The 20,915-nt window shown below is 29.2% G+C and overlaps 1 protein-coding gene across 5 annotated transcripts in view; it reads right to left on the reverse strand.

Annotated features, from left to right (window-relative positions):
• Positions 1 to 20,915, reverse strand: part of LOC117173408 (voltage-dependent calcium channel subunit alpha-2/delta-3) — a 71,408-nt gene that overhangs the window by 27,282 nt on the left and 23,211 nt on the right. For 2 of the 5 annotated variants that reach the window (XM_033361959.1, XM_033361958.1), the window contains exons 6-12: positions 13,141 to 13,221; positions 9,538 to 9,612; positions 9,364 to 9,468; positions 9,202 to 9,273; positions 5,738 to 5,885; positions 5,583 to 5,649; positions 483 to 649 (exon numbers count right to left, since the gene is read on the reverse strand). In XM_033361959.1, coding sequence (XP_033217850.1) covers positions 483 to 649; positions 5,583 to 5,649; positions 5,738 to 5,885; positions 9,202 to 9,273; positions 9,364 to 9,468; positions 9,538 to 9,612; positions 13,141 to 13,221 — 715 coding nt within the window. Of the gene's footprint in view, positions 1 to 473; positions 650 to 5,582; positions 5,650 to 5,737; positions 5,886 to 9,201; positions 9,274 to 9,363; positions 9,469 to 9,537; positions 9,613 to 13,140; positions 13,222 to 20,915 lie in introns of all 5 variants that reach the window. The other 3 variants (XM_033361956.1, XM_033361955.1, XM_033361957.1) reach the window with 2 other exon arrangements.

Below are 20,915 nucleotides of genomic sequence, written 5' to 3' on the forward strand. Positions count from 1 at the left end.
ATTCGTAATTAGCGACTCCAAAAACCTATAACGTATTTTTTTGGATTTTTTTACCGTTTTCTCTCGATTTGACCTTCCAATGACTTTGAACCTGACGCGATACAAGTCAAAGGACGCCAGATTTGTATTCGGCGACCCCGAAAACCACAATAAACCCGAGCTAACCTCAGAATACATGTTTAAGAGTGTCAAATCTCTCGAAAATACAGTTGGTTGGTAGTGGTGTTTCCTATATTTGTAGGGGGGTGGGGTTGGCTGGGGGGTGGAGGGTAGTCCGTTTAGCGTGCAATCGACTCGGGATACTTATAAGATACTACCATGATTTTTTCAGATTTTTTGGTCCAAAAATAAATTAGGCCAAAAACCGGCCTTACCGACCCTCCCCCTTTAGTGTATCTAGAAGCCACTGACATATCATTTTAATTAAGAAAACTAGTAATTTTCAGCCTGTTCTTGGAAGAGGGACCATGTACCTGACTTACTGAAGGACTTGGAACTTGCGTTTGATTTTTCTGGTGGTTGAGATCTTTGTTTTGCATCAATCCACCTCCAGGGTGGTTCCTGCTGTCGAGTTCTGTTCAAAAAATGAAGGAGTAGCTCTTCCGATGAATTGAAGTTGAATTCACCATCGTAATGGTATCTAGAAAAACTCAACAGAGAAAGATGAATACGTCTACGTAAAGATCTTTTTTTTTTAAATTAAATTTGGCTATTTAGTTAAAATATCTCATTAATTTTATTTTCTAAACTAGAGAGACACAAAACCGAGGGAAAAACAACTCTTGAAAATGTGGTCTAGCGGAGATGGATTACTTCGTATTATATCAAATTATCCTGGATTCCCTCTACGTAAGGAATTACACCAAACTCTCGCTTTCAGTCAAGTGTCAGGGGTTGCCTTCAAATGGCCTTGGACTGATTTCGGGGGGACAGAAACGTAAATCGTGAGAGCCGCCTGACTGAGAACGGGGTTGACTGAAAGCGAGAGTTTGGTATACTCTGAAACCCTAGAAATTTAAGTACATTAAGGCAGATTAAACTTGATTATTCTGGATTAAAAGTGGATTAAAAGTGGATTAAAAAGTATTAAACAGGGTGCCCCGTTTAATCAAAGAAAAAAATTCCCGGTCATTTCCCGGGTTTTTCCAGGTTCACAAATATTTTTCACGATAAAGGAAATTAAGAAATTTACACTCTGATGCCAAAATTTTTTCAATTTGAAATAGTGAAAACTGAGATGCAAATTGAAACACTCACAGTAGAACTCTTGAATTTTAAACTTTTAAAATTAAAGTGTAACTGTTTTTTTCATTCAAAAATGTTGTATCAAACATTCAAAATCGAACGATTACATTAAAAAAATTTTTTCCACTTTTTTGAAATTTTGTTTCAAGTTTAAAAAATTTTTTATTATTTAAAAAAAATTGTCAGAGCTTCTAAACATCTTTTTAAAATGATTATAATTTTTTTCTCAAATTTTTTTTGAAATCTTTTAAAATTTTAAAATTTTTTCTTTAAATCCTTTCAAATTTTTTAAAAAGCTTCGAAATTTTTCTTCGAAATCTGCCAAAATCGAAATTTGATTTCCAATTAGGCCGTGCACTATTTGCATCAAAATTTTTGTACAAATAGCGGCATCTTGTCGGTACACGTAGACACTTCGTTTAAATTATTTGAAATTATTTCAAATTTTTGAAAATTTCAAATTTGTTTAAAACTTCTAAAAATGTCTTCAACTTTCTAATTTTCTTGTGGGAACGACGGATGTTCAATTGTTATTCATATTTCGAAATTCTACAATTTGATTTACAAATTAAAATTTTTTTAAATAAAACAATTTAAATTGTAATGTTCAAAGTTTAGTCTTTTTGTTTAGTTTTGAATATTTAATTTATAATTACTGATTTTACATGAACAGTCAGATATTTTTAAATATAAAGGAATTTTTCTTTTTCTTAATTGAAAAATTTCAAATTGAATGGTGCAAAATATAATATTTCCGACTGAAATAATATTTGAAAAATAAAAACCTTTGGTTATGAATATATTATTTTAAAGATATTTCAAAATTGAAAATAGTTTATAAAGCATCAATAGAAGTTTTACATTTGTTTAACTAATAAGATTTTTTTATATTTAAAGTGAAATTTAATTTTAAAAATCATGAATTTATTTATATTCACAGTTGATTAAAAAAAATTTTTTTTTTCGTAAATCTTCGATTTTAAATAATTTAATTTTTAATTGTTTAAGTCTTTAAAAAAATTAAAAATATAAAATTTTGAAAGTCAAAGATTTTTGAATGATGCATTCTGAACTGAATGAAGTGATAACTAAAAAAGATCACAATTTAACTCATTATTTGCAAAACGGTTGAAATAAAAGTTGGAAAGATTTTTTATTCTAAAAATTTGGTAGAATTCCCGGTCTAAAAATAAATCCATCATTATTTCCCGGTTTTCCTGGTCTCATAAAATTCCCGGTCATTTCCCGGTCCACAGGACACCCTAATTAATGTGAATTAAAGTGAATTAAAATCCCATTGTAATCTAGGTTTACAATGGGATGTTAAAAAATACACTAGACTTACACTGGATTACTTATTTTGTTCTAGACTACAAGTGAATTTATTAGGCTTACACATGGATTACCTATAATAACAAATACATTTTTTATGATTAAAAGTTGATTACCTAAGAATACAAGTAGATTACCCATTTTCACCAGAAAATTACTTGGGATTACAGGCGAATACCCTATGATTATAAAGGGGAATACCTAGGATTACAAGTGGATTGCCTGGTCTTGCACACAATTACTCTAGATTACTCTAGATTACAATCGAATTATCTAGGATTGCAAATGGATATCCTGGGATTAGAAGTGGATATTATGGGATTACAAGTAGAGAACCCGAGTTTACAATTGTATATTATAAGATTATATTGGATTACTTGTCTTACTCTAGGTGACAAGTGGATTACCAATGATTAAGAGTAGATAACCCTTTTTAATTGTAGATTACTCTAGATTACCAATGCATAGTCTAGGAATATGAGTAGATAATCCAGAATAAGATTGGGTTACCCAATATAGAAAGTGAATTACATTGGAATACAAGTCGATTTAACAGGATTGTAGGTGGAGAACACGGATTTTAATTGAATTGTCTAGGATTTGAAAGTGGATTACCTATGACAAGTGGATTACCCAGGAATATCAGTAAATTACTCTGGATTACAAGCGAATTACCTAGGGTTATAAAGAGGATTACCTAAGTTTACAAGTTGAATGCCAAGTCTTGCACTGATAGACTTAGATTACTTCAGATTACAATGGAATTATCTAGGATTACAAGCGGACATCCTGGAACTGCAAGTTTATATCACGAGATTGCAAGTGAATCTGAGATTACAATGGATTATACTTGCCTTACTTCAGGTAGCAAGTAGATTACAAATAACTGTGAGTGGATAACCCTGAATTATAAGTGGATTACTCTGGATTACCAATATATTGTCCAGGAATATAAGTAGATTATCCAAAGTAAACATTGGATTACCTAATATTTCAAGTGAACTACCTAGGAATATGAGTGGATTACCCAGGATTGAAGGTGAATTATCCTTTTTATAATTGAACTCTCTACGATTACAAGGGGATTACATAGGATTAAAAGTGCATTGTCTATGATTACACTGGACTACTTGTTTAATTCTTGATTAAAAGTGGATATCTTAGGCTTACAAGTGGATTAACTAAGAATGCAAGGGGCGTCCGAGGATTACTAGGATTATTCCAGATTACACGGAAATCATCTATGGTTATATGTGGATGACCTGGGATTACAATTGGATTTCCTAGTGTTGCACTGAATTACTTGGATTACTCCAGAATACAAGAAAATTATCCATTATTACAAGTTGATAACCTAGGATTACAACTGTATTACCTAAGATTATATTAGATTACTTGTTTCACTCCAAATTAAAAGTGAATTATAAAGGATTATAAGTGGATTACTGTCGTTCATAAGTACTTTATCTATGATCACAAATATATTAAGATGGATTATAAGTAGATCACATCAGGTTATGATTGAATCTTCTGGACTTAATAATGGATTCCAAAGAATTAGAAGTGGATTGTCTAAAGTTAGAAGTGGATTAACTAAAAATAAAAGTAGATTACCTAAGGTTATAATAAATTACCTAAAAGTACATTGTATTCCAGGTGGATTACTCTGAATTTTAAATGCATTACCTAGAATTACACGAAGATTACCCTGGATTGTAAGTAGCTTGTCTCAGGTTACAAGTGGATCTTGCAATCATAAAAGTGGATTACCTAAGAAAACAAGCAGATAACCAAGGATAACCATTATATTAGCCTGTTACAAGCGAATTACCGAGGATTACAAAGAGGATTACCAGGGATTACAAAGAAGATTGCCTATGATTACAAGTGGATTATCAAAGATTACAAGTGGATTACTCGGATTATTGAGTGGATTATCTATAATCACAAATGGATTACTCTGGATTATAAGTAGATTGCCCCAGGTTATAATTGGATCTCCTAGGCCTAAAAGTGGATTACCTAAGATTACAAGTGGATTTACTGGGATTATATGCGATCACTTGTATCACTTCGAAAGAAAATTCGATTACACTAGATCGCAAATAAATGACCTAGTATTACGTGTGTCTTACGCTGTATTATATGTGGATTTCACCGGATTACAAGTGGATTACTGAATATTACATTAGGATTGCCTATAAACACACTAGATTTCTTGCATTTCTCTAGAGGAAAAGTGGATCATCTAGGATTACATTGAATTACCTGTATTAATCCAGTTACAAGGTGATGAACCTGGATTACAAGTAGATTGCCTATTATTAAATGTAGATTATATAAAATTACAAGTGAACTAACTTTGAATAAAGATGGATTACTTATATTTCTCTAGAAAAGAAGTGGATTACTTAGAAACACAAGTGTATTAATTCGATTTCTGGGATTACAATGGAATTACCTGAAATTACAAGGGTATTATTTAGGATTACAAATGGATTGCCTGATATTACACTTACTTACCTGGATTTCCCCATATTAAACCTGAATTATCTGGAATTACAAGTGGATTATTTAAGATTACAAGTGGATTACCTATAATTACTTTGGATTACATGTATTAATCCAGCTTCCAAGCTGAATATACTAGATTGCAAGTGGATTGTCTATTATTAAATGTGGATTATATGATCACCTAATATTAATAACGTATTACCTAAGATTGATAACGGATTGCCTTGTATTACAAGTGGATTATCCTCGATTATATATGGATTACTTATATCACTCCAGAAAAGAAGTGGATTACTAAGAAATACAAGTACATTTTCTAGGATTAAAAGTGGATTGCTTCGCATCAAATAAAGATTACTTTGGATTAAAAGTGTATTGCTCAGGATTAAAAGTGAATTATTTCGGATTATAATTTCGTACAACCGAGCAGACCAACAGATTATAAGAGTTGTTTCCCCCTCTCCAAAAACTGTTTGAAAAAATCAACTCACTTGCAATAAATCCATTCGGGGTGTACCCGCCAATTCTTTCCTGAGAAATAAGCAAGTACGTTTGTCCCTGCAAAAAAATGGATTACATTTCAGACAATAATTATAAATTATTCTTTTTTTTAAGATTTCAAAAAGAGACGTACCCTCATACGTACCTTGAGACAGTAACCTTTTGGTTTCCACGGCAGCGTGAACCCTACGGTTCCCATTTTGATCATACTCGGGTAAGCTGACCACGACAGTGAATGTTGTATTTTCTATACCCATGTAATGATATTTTCTTTTCACTCGGCCAACCCTTTGCTGAAAAAACTTCATTAATTATCTAAAGGCCATCTACCACCTGTCCGATTTCAACCTTCAGCTAATTTCTTTTTCTCTTAGAAATTCGCAAGAAATGATATCTATACTCTATTCCCCGAGAGAATAACTTGCGGGTGGACCAACTTACGCCCCCTTTGCGCAGCTATCGAAGCCTTTCTTAAAAATAATTGACACTCATGCTCCCTGAACGTAGTAAAAAATTAAGTGCCTGCTTCAACATTGGACACTTTTATCTGGACAAAACTTGCTTTGACAGTATCTCCGCCCAAACACGTAAGGATGTGCGTCTATAGGTTACTCTTTTGGGAAATGAAGAATATACTTTATTCTCCCAGGGAATAACCTGCAGGCGGACCTGCTTACGTCCAATTTGCGTAGCCATAGAAGTCTTGCTTAAAGATACTTGACCCGCACGATCTCTAAACTTCATAAAAAATGGAGTGCCTGCTTCAATATTTGACAATTTCATTCGGACAATTCTTTCTTTGACAGTATATCCGCCCAAACACGTGAGGATGTGCGTCTATAGGTTATTCTTTTGGGGAATAGAGAATATACTCTATTCTCCTAGAGAATAACCTGCAGGCGGACCTGCTTACGTCTACTTTTCGCAGCTATCGAAGCACCGCACGATCCCTGAAAGTCATAAAAAATGGAGTTCCTGTTTCAATATTGGACACTTTTTCCGGGCAACACTTTCTTTCACAGTATCTGCGCCCAAATACGTAAATTTGCGCTTCTGTAAGTTGTTCTCTCGGCGAATAGAGTATATATAGTCTATTCCTCGAAAGAATAACCTGCAGCCGGACCAATTTACGTCTACTTTGCGCAGCTATGGTGGTCTTGCGTAAAGATACTTGACTCGCACGATACCTGAACTTTATAAAAAACGGAGTCCCTGCTTCAATATTAGACAATTTCATTTGGACAATTCTTTCTTTGACAGTATCTCCGCCCAAACACGCAAAAATGAGCGTCTATAGGTTATTCTCTCGGGGAATAGAAAATATACTCTCTTCTCCCAGAGAATGACCTACAAACGGACCAACTTATGTCCATTTTGCGCAGCTATCAAAGCCTTTCTTAAAAATAATTGACCCACATGCTCCATGAACTTAGTAAAAAATTAAGTGCCTGCTTCAACATTGGACACTTTTATCAGGGCAAAACTTTCTTTGACAGTATCTCCGCCAAATAACGTAAAGATTCGAGTCGATAGGTTATTTTCTCGGGGAATGGAGAATATACTCTATTTTCCAAAAGAATAACCTACAGGCGAACCTCCTTACGTCCACTTTGCGCAGCTATCGAAGCCTTTCTTAAAGATACTTGACCCGCACGATCCCAGAGCATCGTAAAAAATGGAGTGCCTGCGTCAATATTAGACAATTTCAATTGGACAATTCTTTCTTTGACAGTATCTCCGCCCAAACACGTAAAGATGCGCGTCTATAGGTTATTCTCTCGGGGAATAGAGAATTCTCAAAAACTTTTGAAATAAACAAGATAATAAGGAAGGTGGGTTCATGTGCAAAAGTGCATAGGAAGGGGAGTGTTGGTCAGACATATATAGGAAGAAGGGATAGTTAAAGAAAAAGCTTGAGAAGAAAAGGATAATATGACTCATTGGAAGGGAAAGAGAGATTAAACTACGGAGAAAAGGGGGATAAGAAAAGGTTTCAAGAAAAGAGTAGCTCAGATTTTTAGAAACAAATAGTAAGGTTAGATTGGTATAACAAATAGGAGATATTTTCTGGTTTGGCTAGAGGTATAAGACAGGGTTCTCCTCTAAGCCCGCTCCTGTTCAATACATAAATTTCAGATTTCGAAGAGGAGATGAAGGAAAAAGTGTGAGAAGGAGTCAGAAAAAGATTGCGATAGAAAAAAAGGCTGGCCTAATAAAGAATAGAAACGAAAGCAATAAGGTTTAGAAAGTGGTCAGAGAGATAGGAAGGTGTAAAGATAGAGGAAGTGAAGGAATTATAAACCTTGGTTTTATCGTACAAGCAAATAGGAAATATGGGACCTATATTAGGAAAAGGATTAGAAGAGTGGTGAGGGTAATGAAACATACATGGGGAATAGGAGAAGGAAGATTTATAAAAGATTGAGATAGAAGGAGAGGAAGAGGATATAGAGATATACTAAGGAACTCCAAATATCACGGTAAGAGAAGGGGCTCAAAAGGATAAATTAAGAGCAAGGGGGAAAGAGAGTATGGACATTCGTGGAGAAATAAAGATGACAAAGGAAGTTGAGACAGAGATAGAGATAGAGATGGAGATGGAGATGGAGATGGAGATGGAGATGGAGATGGAGATGGAGATGGAGATGGAGATGGAGATGGAGATGGAGATGGAGATGGAGATGGAGATGGAGATGGAGATGGAGATGGAGATGGAGATGGAGATAGAGATAGAGATAGAGATAGAGATAGAGATAGAGATAGAGATAGAGATAGAGATAGAGATAGAGATAGAGATAGAGATAGAGATAGAGATAGAGATAGAGTTACAAAGAGATGGAAGAAAGCAGAAAAAGGGATGTACAGTTGACGCGATGGAAAGAAGAAAAGAGTTATTTAAAGACCACGGCATAGAAGAAGGAGATATAGACTACGAATAATTGAAAAATAGAGATAGATAAGACAGGTATTAGATGAAGGAGGATAGGGGAATTCAAGATACAATAAATGGTATAAGGTAATAAGAAAAGGATTTCCAATCTATCTGAAAAGAGGATGGGGATAAGAGGTCACAAAGAATAGCTAGGTGGAGACTGGGAAATGAAATTAAAAAATTAATGTTGGGAGAAAAGTCAGAAGAAAAAATGCAGAACGTGTGAATGAGAGAAAGAGGCATAGGATGTATGGGATGGTTGTATAAGAAGAAAGGAGGGGAAAAAAGGATAGCAAGAGAATGTTAAGAAAATTTTAGGAAAGGAGGGACTGGGGAAACAACGGATTATGAAGATAGAGAAAACTAAAAAAGGAGAAAAAGGGTGAGAGTTTTTAAGAGAGAAAATGAAAAGCATGAGTGCTGTGTGTTGGTTATCTTCTCTTTTTTCTTTCCTCTTTTTTATTTTTGTCCAAAGAAGAACATTTTTTGTTCTTTTTTAGACAAATTTTCATCTTTTTTGAAATTTCAATGAGAACGTTATGTGGTGGTTATTTAAATTTAGTTGTCGGATTCTGGATTTTATTTTTGGGAATTCTGCCTTAATATGGTGGATGATTTTCAATTGTATAATTTTTTTCCAATCCACTAATTAAAATATAATTATTTTTAGTACTCACCATATCATCATAATGGTATCTCGTGTGAAGTGTCACGCTACCGCTTGTCTGATTAATCACGTCATCTCGGAGCTGGCAATGAAAATTAATTTGTCATATTATTCAACTTAAAAAAAAGTCTTAGAAGCATATTTTTCCATTTTACAATGATTAATTAATTACCGCGATTAAAGCTTCATCAAATTCACGCGGACCTCTGTCTTGATCCATCAACTCGACCTCAACCATATCCACGCTATTATATGCAGGTTTTAGTATACCCAGAAACTGTAAAAAATAAATATAAACAAAATTGTTCTTTATAATTTTGAAATTTTTTTTTTTTATTTCACTTACCACAGGACGTAGGTCTGGATGAGTGAGAATGTAACCATTATTGGTTACAATGAAGGCATAACCGTTCACGCCCAGCTGACAAAAAAATAATAATTTTCAAAATTAAAATTAAATTTTGAAAAAATACTGTGAAACCAAGCGATTCAGCTCTAAATAATGATCGAAATCATGTATTGCTCTTTGTCGAAAAAAAGCTCCATCCACTTAGAACGTGAATTTTTATTATTCAGAAAAAAATGTGAATGACTCTTAATTTTTTAATTTAAAAAGATCAATTCTCAAGCAAAAATGGAACAGTTAAATTTACAGGTAAGAAAAATAATTTAGAAAAAACAGATTTTCAACAAAATAACCAAGTTTCCAAAAAAAGAAATTTACTTTTAACGAAGAAAATACTTTCATAACAATGTAGTTTAACTTTAACCATTTAGTGGAATTGTCAACTGGAAAAAATGAATTTTCATACCAAAAAATTAATCAAGAGACTTTCAACAAAATACGATCATTTTTAACAACAAATTTTACACCTTAAATTAAAAAGATTAATAAAAAATGTTTTTTTAAAAGAATTAAATTACCTACAAAAATTTTTTTCTACAATAATAATTTATTAACCGAAATAATTACTTTTTAGTAAGGAAGTTCATCTTTTAACAGTGTAGTTAAATTTTAAAACCAAATAGTCAATTTTGTACCAAGAAAAATTAATTTTTACCAAAAAGACATACATTTTAATAAAATACAAGAAATTTCTTCAAAAAATTTGAATTTGCAACTAAAAAAGATGATTTTAATTTTTTTTCAATTGCGAATAAAATAGTTAAATCTGCAAACAAAAAGATGAATTAAAACTAAAATGAAGAATCATTAACTAAAACAAAGAATTTTCAAAGAAATAGTTCAAATCTTGACCAAGTAGTTGAATTTTCAAACAAAAAAAAAATTATATTCCGCCAATAAATTTAATTTTCTGCCAAAAAAATATCAGTTTTGAACAAAATACATAAATTTTCAACCAACTAGTACAATTTTAAAAGAAAAAAGATGAATTCTCAGGAAAAAAATTAATAGTTGATTTTCATAAGGGAATTACTTTTATTTAAAGTGAAAAATAGTTGGCTTTACCCAAAAAGATCAATTTTCTACACAAAAAAAATTTTTTTACCACTAAAGATAAATCTTTATTCCAAATTCTGAAACTTCAACAAAAAAAGGAATTTTTGACAAAGCAGTTCAACTTTATGCCAAGTAGTGAAACTTGAAATAAAAAATGTAATAGTTCATATTTAAAAAAAAAAAATATTTTAAATAAAAAGCAGTGAATATTTAAACCAACAGAGATTTAAAGTTTAAATATTTTATAAAGTTGATATTTCAAAGAAATTTTAATTTTAAATAAAAAACTGTCGAACTTAATCCAAAAAGACGAGTTTTCAACCAAAGAATTCAATTTCCACCAAAAAGATTAATTTGAAACAAAAATGATGACTTAAAATTCCATTTTCTTTTAAAATATTCATCCTTTGTGTTTAAAAATTTAAATAAATTGCTAAAATTTGAACTTAATTCTTAAAAGAAAATTTGATGGGTTAAAAATTAAATTATTTTGTGCAACAATAGTTTTTTCTCAATAAGTTATTAACTAAAAATTAGACTATTTCTATTTTTCATTAAAAAGTTATCGTTTTTGGTTAAAAATCTACCTATTTCTTTTACAACTCGGTTATTTCGTAAAAAATTCCTCTTTTCTAGTAGAAAATTTTACTATTTTATTTTTAATTAATTTTTGCTCTCAAAATTAATTTTTTTAACTGAAACTTATTAATTCCATTTTTTGTTGAAACTCATTGTGAAAATCTAACTTTTTGGTCAAAAATATATCTTTGTATCTAAAAATTCAACAATTTGGTTAAAAATTTGGTTGAATATTCGTCTTTTTTATTTAAAATTTAACTGCCTTCTAAGAATGAAAATGCCTTTTTTTGGTTAAAAATAAAAATAAATTGTTAAAAAATGAACTACTTTGTTGAAAATTCATTCTCTTGCTTAAATATTCCATTTTATGTTGAAATTCGCCAAAAAATTTTACATTGTTGTCGAGAATATATCTTTTTTAGTTGAAAATTCAAGTGTTTGGTTAAAAATTCCACACATCAATGAAATTTTCATTATTTTTATTTAAAAAACTAACTATTTTTATTTGAACACGTCCTTTTTAGGCCAAAATTTAACTGTTTTGTTTAATAATCGATCCTTTTTTATTTAAGATTAAAATGCCTTCTAAAAAATTATTCTTTTTTTTATATATAAATTTAAAAGAACGTTGAAAGTTGTATAACTTGGTTAAAAATAGATTTTCTAGACTGTAAATGTAACTAGTTTGTTTAAAATTCGTTTTTTCTTTGTTTTTAAATAAATTTCTTAACTGAAAACTTAACCATTCGATTCTTTCTTTAAAAAATGATCACTTTCAGTTTAAAATTCAACTATGTGTTTAGATATTCATTTATTTTGTTGAAAATTCTTCTATTTTGGTAAAAAATTAATTTTCCGGAAAATTTAACTATTTTATTTTGGGTTGAAAATAGATCTTTTCAGTTACAAATTCAACTATTATTCAACTTCTTTTAAAAATTACAGTTCTAATTGAAAATTAATCTTTCCAGGGAAATATATATATTTTTTTTTAAATTCATCTTTTTAAAAAATGTATTTGTTTCCTAAAAGATCCGTCTTTGCGGTAAAACTAATTAATTATTATTAAATAAAATATTATTATATAATTATAATATTATATACATGTTTATTTATAATATATTATTATTAATTTCAGCTTAAAATTACATTTTTTATCAAAAATTAACCTGTTTTGGAAAATTAAGCAGTTTTGTAAAACATTTGTCTTTTTGTCTTCAAAATTCAACTGTATTCAAAAAATTCGCCTCTTATCGTGAAAATTGAACCATTCCATTTAAATTATTTGGTTGAAAATTTAATGTCTTTTGATAAAAATTAATCTTTTCAGTCAAAAAATTATTTCATTAGTTAAAAATTTATTTTTTATTTTAAGATTCATTATTTTAGTTACTAATTCATCTTTTTGGTTAAAAATTTATCTCTTGTAGAAAATCTTAGATGATCATTCAAGTTTTTGGTAGCAAATTTTTGTATCTTTTTGAAAATTAATCGTTTTTTGAAAAGAATTAAACTTTTTGGTTGAAAAATTCACTTCTTTGGTTAAAAATGAAACTGCTAATTTGACAGTTAAACCACATAGTTAAAAATTTATTTGTTTTACTTTAAGATTCATCACTTTTGGTGAAAAATTAAATTCGTTTGTTGAGAAATGAACTATTTTGTTAAAAATGAGTTTTTTTTTTTGTTGAAACATAACTTAATTGCAAATTCAACAGATTAAGTCATTTAAAATGACTGATTTCGTCAGTGAGTCAAATTTACTGATTTTAAAAATCACTTTTAAATGATTTATCAGTCATCGCATCTGCATGGTCTGAATCAGTCAAATTTGTCTTCAAATGAGTCACTTTTGACGGATTTAAATTTTAAAATTAGGTATAATTTTTTTGACAAATAATATTTTACCGTATGGGGCATCATAAATCTCTGAATCTCCGTTATCGGTACGTCAGTCCCAGCGACACCAAGAAGGTTCGCTATTCTCGTCTGCAAAATAGAATTACTTTAGTAAATCCAGAATCAACAAGATTTTGAAAAGCAAGCGACGAAAGTTCAGACAATCGTCGAATTTCAAATCTCATTACCAAGAAGCATTAATGTAATAATCTACCTTCCCCAAAAGTGCTATAGGAGTTAACAACAGGCTTTGCGAATATCATGAAGCAGCTTATCTTTACTAAAATTGATTATTTTTTAACAAATTTGAAAAAATGTAAGCAAGTGACTAGTAGCCAAAAACTGCTCTAATTGAAAGCTTCCTCTGATATTTGCAAATTGATAACGAATTTTCTAATAATAATCCACACATGTCTAAAATTAATAAATAATATTGGTAGCGATAATACTAATAATTAATAATATTAATAGTGTAAATAAGAATAATAAAATATTTTCTACTTTCTCAATATCAAATTAATAATACTATCTATATTATCAGTACTAATTTTGAATTCACACTTCAAGTCTTCAATTTCTAATTTTCAACCGATTCTACTATTTCAAAAATTCAATTAACTGATTCTGATTTTTTATCTCTAAAGTTAATAAAGAATTACATTACGAGGATTTCGTTGATCGCAATTCAAAAGTCGGATCACCTTTTCTACATCGTCGATAGGGTTCACAGGTTAGTAGTATAGCTATACGGCTTCGATGCCACTTACCGACCTACAGTAATTACCTGGCGTCGGTAACTTAGCACAGAACAGAACCTTGCTCGGTCGGTAAGAGACGCCGTAGTTATACAGCAATACTACTCAGGGTGACTATTAATTACTTAAACCTACCTAATCAATAATAATAAGAACACTAAAATTAAATGCTAATGTTCTGAGATCAAAATAAGATACCAGAGACGAACTTGGACCTATAAATTTTAATAAAAAAACTTGTTCAGATAATATTGGTCTCTTTTTAATTTATAGCAAGAAATGGAAATGGCAACTGGATAAATACCATTGGTTTTTGGCACCTAATTAACAAATAAAAATACGATTGAGTGGCCAACTACAGATCGCCTTTAACCACTTGTTATTCCCATGCCTCCACATATATTTATTTAAAAAATAGGAACTGTCGTCTGAATAAGTTTTTTTTATAATTAAGGGAGCAAGGGTTTCTATATGCATCGAAACAATTTCGCTTTTTCTTTGTTTTTTTTTGCTGCCAACCTCTCTTGTCTCTGTGACCCAGTAGGCCTCTTTCACCAGGACTTGCTCAGTGATGTTCTGTGGACAAAGAGGGACTTAAAACACATCAACACACATTTTTCAATCTCGGCAGAAGTTTTCTCGATCGCACGCACATTTTCGTTCACACCTCCTTTAATTCTCGTTACACGATTATTGATGATTAATTAATTATTAATTAGATTAATTGTGCAGGGTGGCCGCAAAACTTCATTTTTTAAATTCCCTCCTTTTTTCCTTAAATCATTTTTCAACTTCTCTGATATTTAAAGATCAAAATTCCAATATTGTAACGTTTTTAATATGGAATCTTATATAAAAGGAACAAGATCAAATTCAATTTTAAATTACAATTTTTTTATTATCATCACTGCCACAGATTAATTTACTTGAAAAAATTAGTTAAATCAGGCCAGTTAAAAGGTTGATTAAGTCATTCAAATATAACCCCCCCCCCATATGTTCTATCACCTACTCCCTCTTCTTTCGCCTACTTCCCCTCCCTTCTCCTACTATCCCTTTCTATGCTGCCCCTTTACTATCTCACTCCTTACTTTTCATTTCACTTCCCCATCCTTTCTATACTTCTCCCTTTTCTAATTCCCTTTCTATACTTCTCCCTTTTCTAATTTTTCTCTCCACACTTCCCATAAATAAAGGTTTTAAAAAGAGAATCGAATGAGTCCTCGAGCAGTAGCCAGGAGTGGGGAGGACGCGCAGAAAACGCGATTAAAGAGAGAACGGATTACGTTCTTCCTTTCATCGCGTTTTCTGCGCGTCATCCCTACTCCTGGTTACTGCTCGAACGCTCGAACGGATTCCGTTTTCTCTTTCGTCGCGTTTTCTGCGCGTCATCCCCACTTCTAACTACTGCTCGAGCACTTGTTCGGATTTGCTTTTCGAGCCTTCAATTCCCATCCTTTGCTGACTCATCCAACCCCTACACAGATTCTTATCCTCTAGTTCCCCTTCCTTTCCATTTCCTACTCTACTCCTCAAACTTTCCTTCCGTTTCCATTACTTCCTCTACTCCCCTTTCCCTCAATTTCCCTTCTCAAACCTTCTATACCCACGCACTTTCTCATTTACACTGCTACCCCTACTTTCCCCCCTATCCCACCCCTCACTTTTACATCCCAGAAAAAGAAAAAAAACTATTAGGGTTTCCACCCGGGGCGGCGTAAATGTAAAAAGTGAAAGAGTGACATATTTTTAACCGATAAAATGACTAACCGAATTAAAAGAAAGAAAATTGAAAAATAATTGAAATGAGTTACAATAAATAACAGTTTTAGTGATTTCAGTTAAATTTGATTGAATTTAGAAAAGTTTATGGGAATAAGAAGAATTCAATTAAGGTAAATAAAATTTAAGATGGATTAAATAAAATCAAGTCGATCCAAGAAACTTTAAAAATATGACAAATTTTGTCAATTTAGAAGAATTCAAGTGAATTTAAAAAAGTGGAAGAGATTTCCCAGGAATTATCGAGAATTCAGTACAAAAATTATAAGAATATAGGGGAATTGGAATAAATATAAAATTTCTTGGAATCTTTAAAAATGCCCTAAAATATTACAAATTCTTTAAAATCTTTTGAAAGCGTTTGAAACTTTTTGAAGATCCTTTCAAATCTTCTAAAACCCCATAAAAAACTTTTCAACTCTTAAAAATTCCATAAAATTTTTACAAATACCCTAAAATCTGTAGAATTATTTAAAATCCCATTAAATTACTGAAATCAATTGACAATTCCTTGAAATCTTTCAAAATAAGATACTTAAAACCCCTTACACTTTTTTAAAACCCCTTAAAATTATTTACTACGCTACAAAATTCCTTAGAATTTTTAAAACTACCCAAAAATCTTTAAAAAGTTTTGAAATCCCATTAATTTACTGAAATTAATTAGTTGGAAATTTAGAAAATCGTTTGAAAAGCCTTCAAATTTTTTTAAACATTTAAAAATTTCTTACAATTTTTAAAATACCCTAAAATATTTTATTTTCTTCAAAAACTTTTGAAAGCTCTCTAAACTTTTGAAAAGTTTTAAAAATTACTCGGAATTTTTCAAAATACTCTAAAATATTTTAAAATATCTTAAATATTTCAAATTCTTTGTAATCACTTCAAATTATTTAAATCTACTTAAAAATGTACTAAGATATCTAAAAATTCATTAAAATCTTTAAAACTACCCAAAAATCGTTGAAAAATTTGAAATCCCATTAAGTTACTGAAATCAATTCAAAGTTCATCGAAAGTTTTCAAAAATCCTTGAAATATTCATTAGAATGTTTAAAAATAGCCTAAAATATTTTAAATTCTTTGAAATGTTTTAAAAGTTCTTGTAACTTTTTATCTCTCTTGAAAATCTCTTGAAATTTTGAAAAATACCCAAAAATTTTGGAAATTCTTTGAAATCCAATTAAATTATTGAAATATATTAAACGTTCCGTGAAATTTATTAAAATACCCTAAAATATTGCCTAATATAACCTAATATAACTGTAATATAACTTTTTGTATCTTTTAAAAATTCCTTGAAATTTAAATAAATTCCCTGATATATTTCAAATTCTTTAAACTCCCATTAAATTACTAAATAAATTGAACATTCCTTGGAATCATTTAAAATACCTTACAATATTTAAAATTCTCTAAAATATTTAAAAAACTAATTTAAATTTTTGACAATACCCTAATATCTTTTAAATACTTTGAAATCTAAATAAAATACTGAAACAAATTGAAAATCCCTTGAAATATTTTTAAATATACTAAAATATTTCAAAGTGTTAAAAATCTTTTGAAAGAACTCGAAACTTTTTAAAGGTTTTTAAATTTACTTGGAATTTCTTTTAAATGCCTTAAAATCTTCAAAATCATTTCTAATCATTTTAAATGATAAAAACCTATTTAAAATATCTTAAGAAACTTAGAAAACTTTAAAATATTTTAAAACACTTTTAATTTGTCCAAATCTTCAAAATTTCTTAGAATGTAAAAAAAACCCTAAAATCAAACAAATTCTTTGAAATCCTATTAAATTAGTTAAATACATTAAACGTTCCTCGGAATTTAAATACCCTAAAATACTTAAAAACATTTTATGTAATTGAAATCTATTAAAATTTTCTAGAAATATTTTTAAATGCCCCAAAATATTTTAAAAGAATTCATGAAAATTCAAAAGTGGCTTGCACATAGGTAAATTTATTTAAAGAAAAGACATTTTTCATTTAAAGAAAAGAGACTATAGTGACTTAATCTAAAAAAAGTGACTACGTGGCAGTCCTGATTATTTTAGTTAAAAATGAGCATTATTAAAAATTATAAAATCGAGAAGAATATTCCTATTTTTAATTGTAACTAATTTTGAAGCCAAAGTGAAGACAAATTTTATAAAAAAAGATTTTCTAAAAATCGCTTTTGCATGTTTTTATTCAATACAATTTATTTGAGAAAAATATTATTTATATAATTAACAAATGTGTAATAACTCAATAAAAATTTCTTAATTAAAACCGTACCAAAGAGATTTGTAGAAAATCTTGCAAGGTATAAAATTATCTCTACAAGAAAAAGAATTAAATAACCGGCTGAACTCGGGAAGTGGTTTTCTGCAATTTTCCTCTCCCCTGATCAAAAGTTCGGGCAAATGGGAGTACTTGTAATAAACGGTAAACTAAATAAACATTTATAATAAACCAATAAAACAAAGATAAATACCACTATTTCGCCGGGGTTTTAAAATAAAAGGCATAACCCGGTGAAACAGAGGTCTATATATCTCTATTTCGCAGAGCAATGCCTTTTATTTTTGAACTCCGTTGAAACAGAGGTATAGATCTCTGTTTCACCGAAGTAATTTATTTTTAACGCCTCGTTCAAACAGAGATATGGATCTTTGTTTCACCGGAAATTCAAAATAAAAAGGCATAGAACAATAGGTTTCAACCGCAGTGATTCGGAACTTAAGTGGACCAGCCTCACAAAACAATAATAATCATACAAAAATCTAATTAACTAAAATTAAATAAAAAATTTTAATCTGAAATATTTTTCCTAAAGATCGACTTTGGTTCTCTTCCAAAATTAGTTACAATTAACAATTATAGCCAGGTTCTGCCTAACCTGCGGCCACCCTGTTATTAATTAGATTAATTACAATAATTACAAATAAATCGCCTTCGCAAATCGACGCGGTGTGTTTTGAAAAAAAATGTCTGATAAGTGCAGTTGATAAAACACAAAACAATCGTGCACACATTATGTACAAATATTATCTGTCACGAAAATGAAGATTAGCAGGATGTCTAACAATAATTGTCGATGAATCAAAATTAAAAGAGGCATAATAGGTTTCGAATTATTTAATTAGTGAAATTGTGTATTCATGCAAAATTTGTGCAATTTGAATTTTTGGGATTGTCACATTTAAAAAAGTAAAATATTTTTTTTTGGTGAAAATTTCGTATGTTTACTAGACATCCTGATGAACGAAAGCGTGAGTGATCGTATAAGTATTTGATAATCTATTCGATCGAAGGCAAAGGCAGAAAGGTTAATAAATTAATAGAGTCCTGCAACAACATTATTAAGTTAAGGGAGCATTCAAATATTCATAAAATATGACAAATGTATACTGCAAGCCTTTAAAGGCGGAAAATAAAGCATTATATCGTTCAATTATTTTAATTAAAACATTTTTATTTTTATTTAAATTTTTTTTCCAATTTTTTATTTAAATGCAAAATTAAAATATTTAATACAAATTGAATAACATTGAAATTAAATTTTCGGAATGCAATATTTTAAAAACATATAAATAAATGATTTAAAATCAATGAAATCCATCAACGCCGACTTTAAACATAAAGATTACAAATAAATAATTTAACTTTAAAAACTAATTATATTTAACAATGAGCATACATTTCATGCTGTTATATAATAAAATAGAAAGTTTTTTGATTATGATTACTTTTAGGTTTTTTGAAATATAAATGGTTTTTAATACATGAAATACTTTTTTCTACTATTAATAAGACGTTTACATACATTGTTTAAATAATTTACTATTGTTTTTAGAAATCTTCTCTTAAAATAAATTTAAAAAGACGCCTTTTTTTAACTTTTCAACTTATTTTTAACTTTTGAATTATAGGGAGGCAATAATAAATTAAATTTAACAGAAATAATTGTTTAGACAATTTATTATTATTATTTTTAATAATATTTTCTTTGCATAATGATAGAAAGTAGCAGTTATTCTGAAATTTTCAACTTTTTGTCCACGCTTCGCTTGAGAGTGAAGGAAGAATATTTCCAATTAAACAAAAATTGCTATTTAAACAAATGACTATTGTTTATAATCCTATGCTGTAGTGATGCTTGATATTTACAGCTTTTTCCGATATTTTCCACTTTTTGTCAAATTTTAACTTAGAATGAGGTAATTGTTAATTCGAATTAACAAAAATGATTGTTTAAACAATTTTTTATTAATTTTAATAACCTTTTCTTTAAATAATGCTAAAAAGTAACACTTTTTTCTAAAATTTTCATTTTTTTTTCCACTTTAAAGTCCGAGTAAGGTAAGAAACAAATAAAATAATTATAATTATTTGAAAAAAATTAATATTGTTTAAAATTATCTTTTCCTGTAGCAATTCTAAATAGTTGCGTTTTATGCTGCAATTTTCCACTTATTGTCAAATTTTCACTTCGAATAAAGTAATAATTTATTTAAGTTAACAAATATAATTTTATAAATAATTCTTTATTATTTATAACTATTGTATCCTATAATAATGTTCAAAAGTTGCAATTATTTTTAAAACTTTCCACTTTTAGTCCCCTTCTTAATTAGAATGGGGCAATAATTAATTTAAGTGAACAAACATAATTGTTTACACAATTTATTATTATTTATAATAATATTACCTTAAAATAATGCTAGAAAGATTCAATTTTTTCTTAAATTTTTCACGTTTTGTCCACTTTTCGATTAGTTAACGGGTAATAATTATATTAAATTAACAAAAATAATTGTCCAAACAAAATTTTATTATTTTAATAATATTCTCTTTGAATAAAGGTAAAAAGTAGTGGTTTTTCTTGATATTTTCAACATTTTGTCTAATTTTCACTAAAAGTTAGGTCAAAATTAATCCAATTTCATGAAAATAATTTTTTAAACAAATTAGTATTATTTATAACTGACTTCTCCAATAGTAATGCTAGATAGATCCAGCTTTTTCTAGAATTTACCAATTTTTGTGAACTTTTGACTTAGACTAAGATAATAATTAATTCAAGCCGAAGACAATGAATATTTAAACAATTTATTATGATTTAAAAAAATATTATCTTTGAATAACTCTGTAAGGTTTTTTTAATATTTTTTAATATTAAATATTCAATTTTAATAATTTTTTAAATATTTAACTTTTTGTGAACTTTTTACTTAGTGAGGTAAAATTCATG

This window comes from Belonocnema kinseyi, chromosome 5 (assembly GCF_010883055.1).
Source record: "Belonocnema kinseyi isolate 2016_QV_RU_SX_M_011 chromosome 5, B_treatae_v1, whole genome shotgun sequence".
Classification (NCBI taxonomy): Eukaryota; Metazoa; Arthropoda; class Insecta; order Hymenoptera; family Cynipidae; genus Belonocnema; species Belonocnema kinseyi.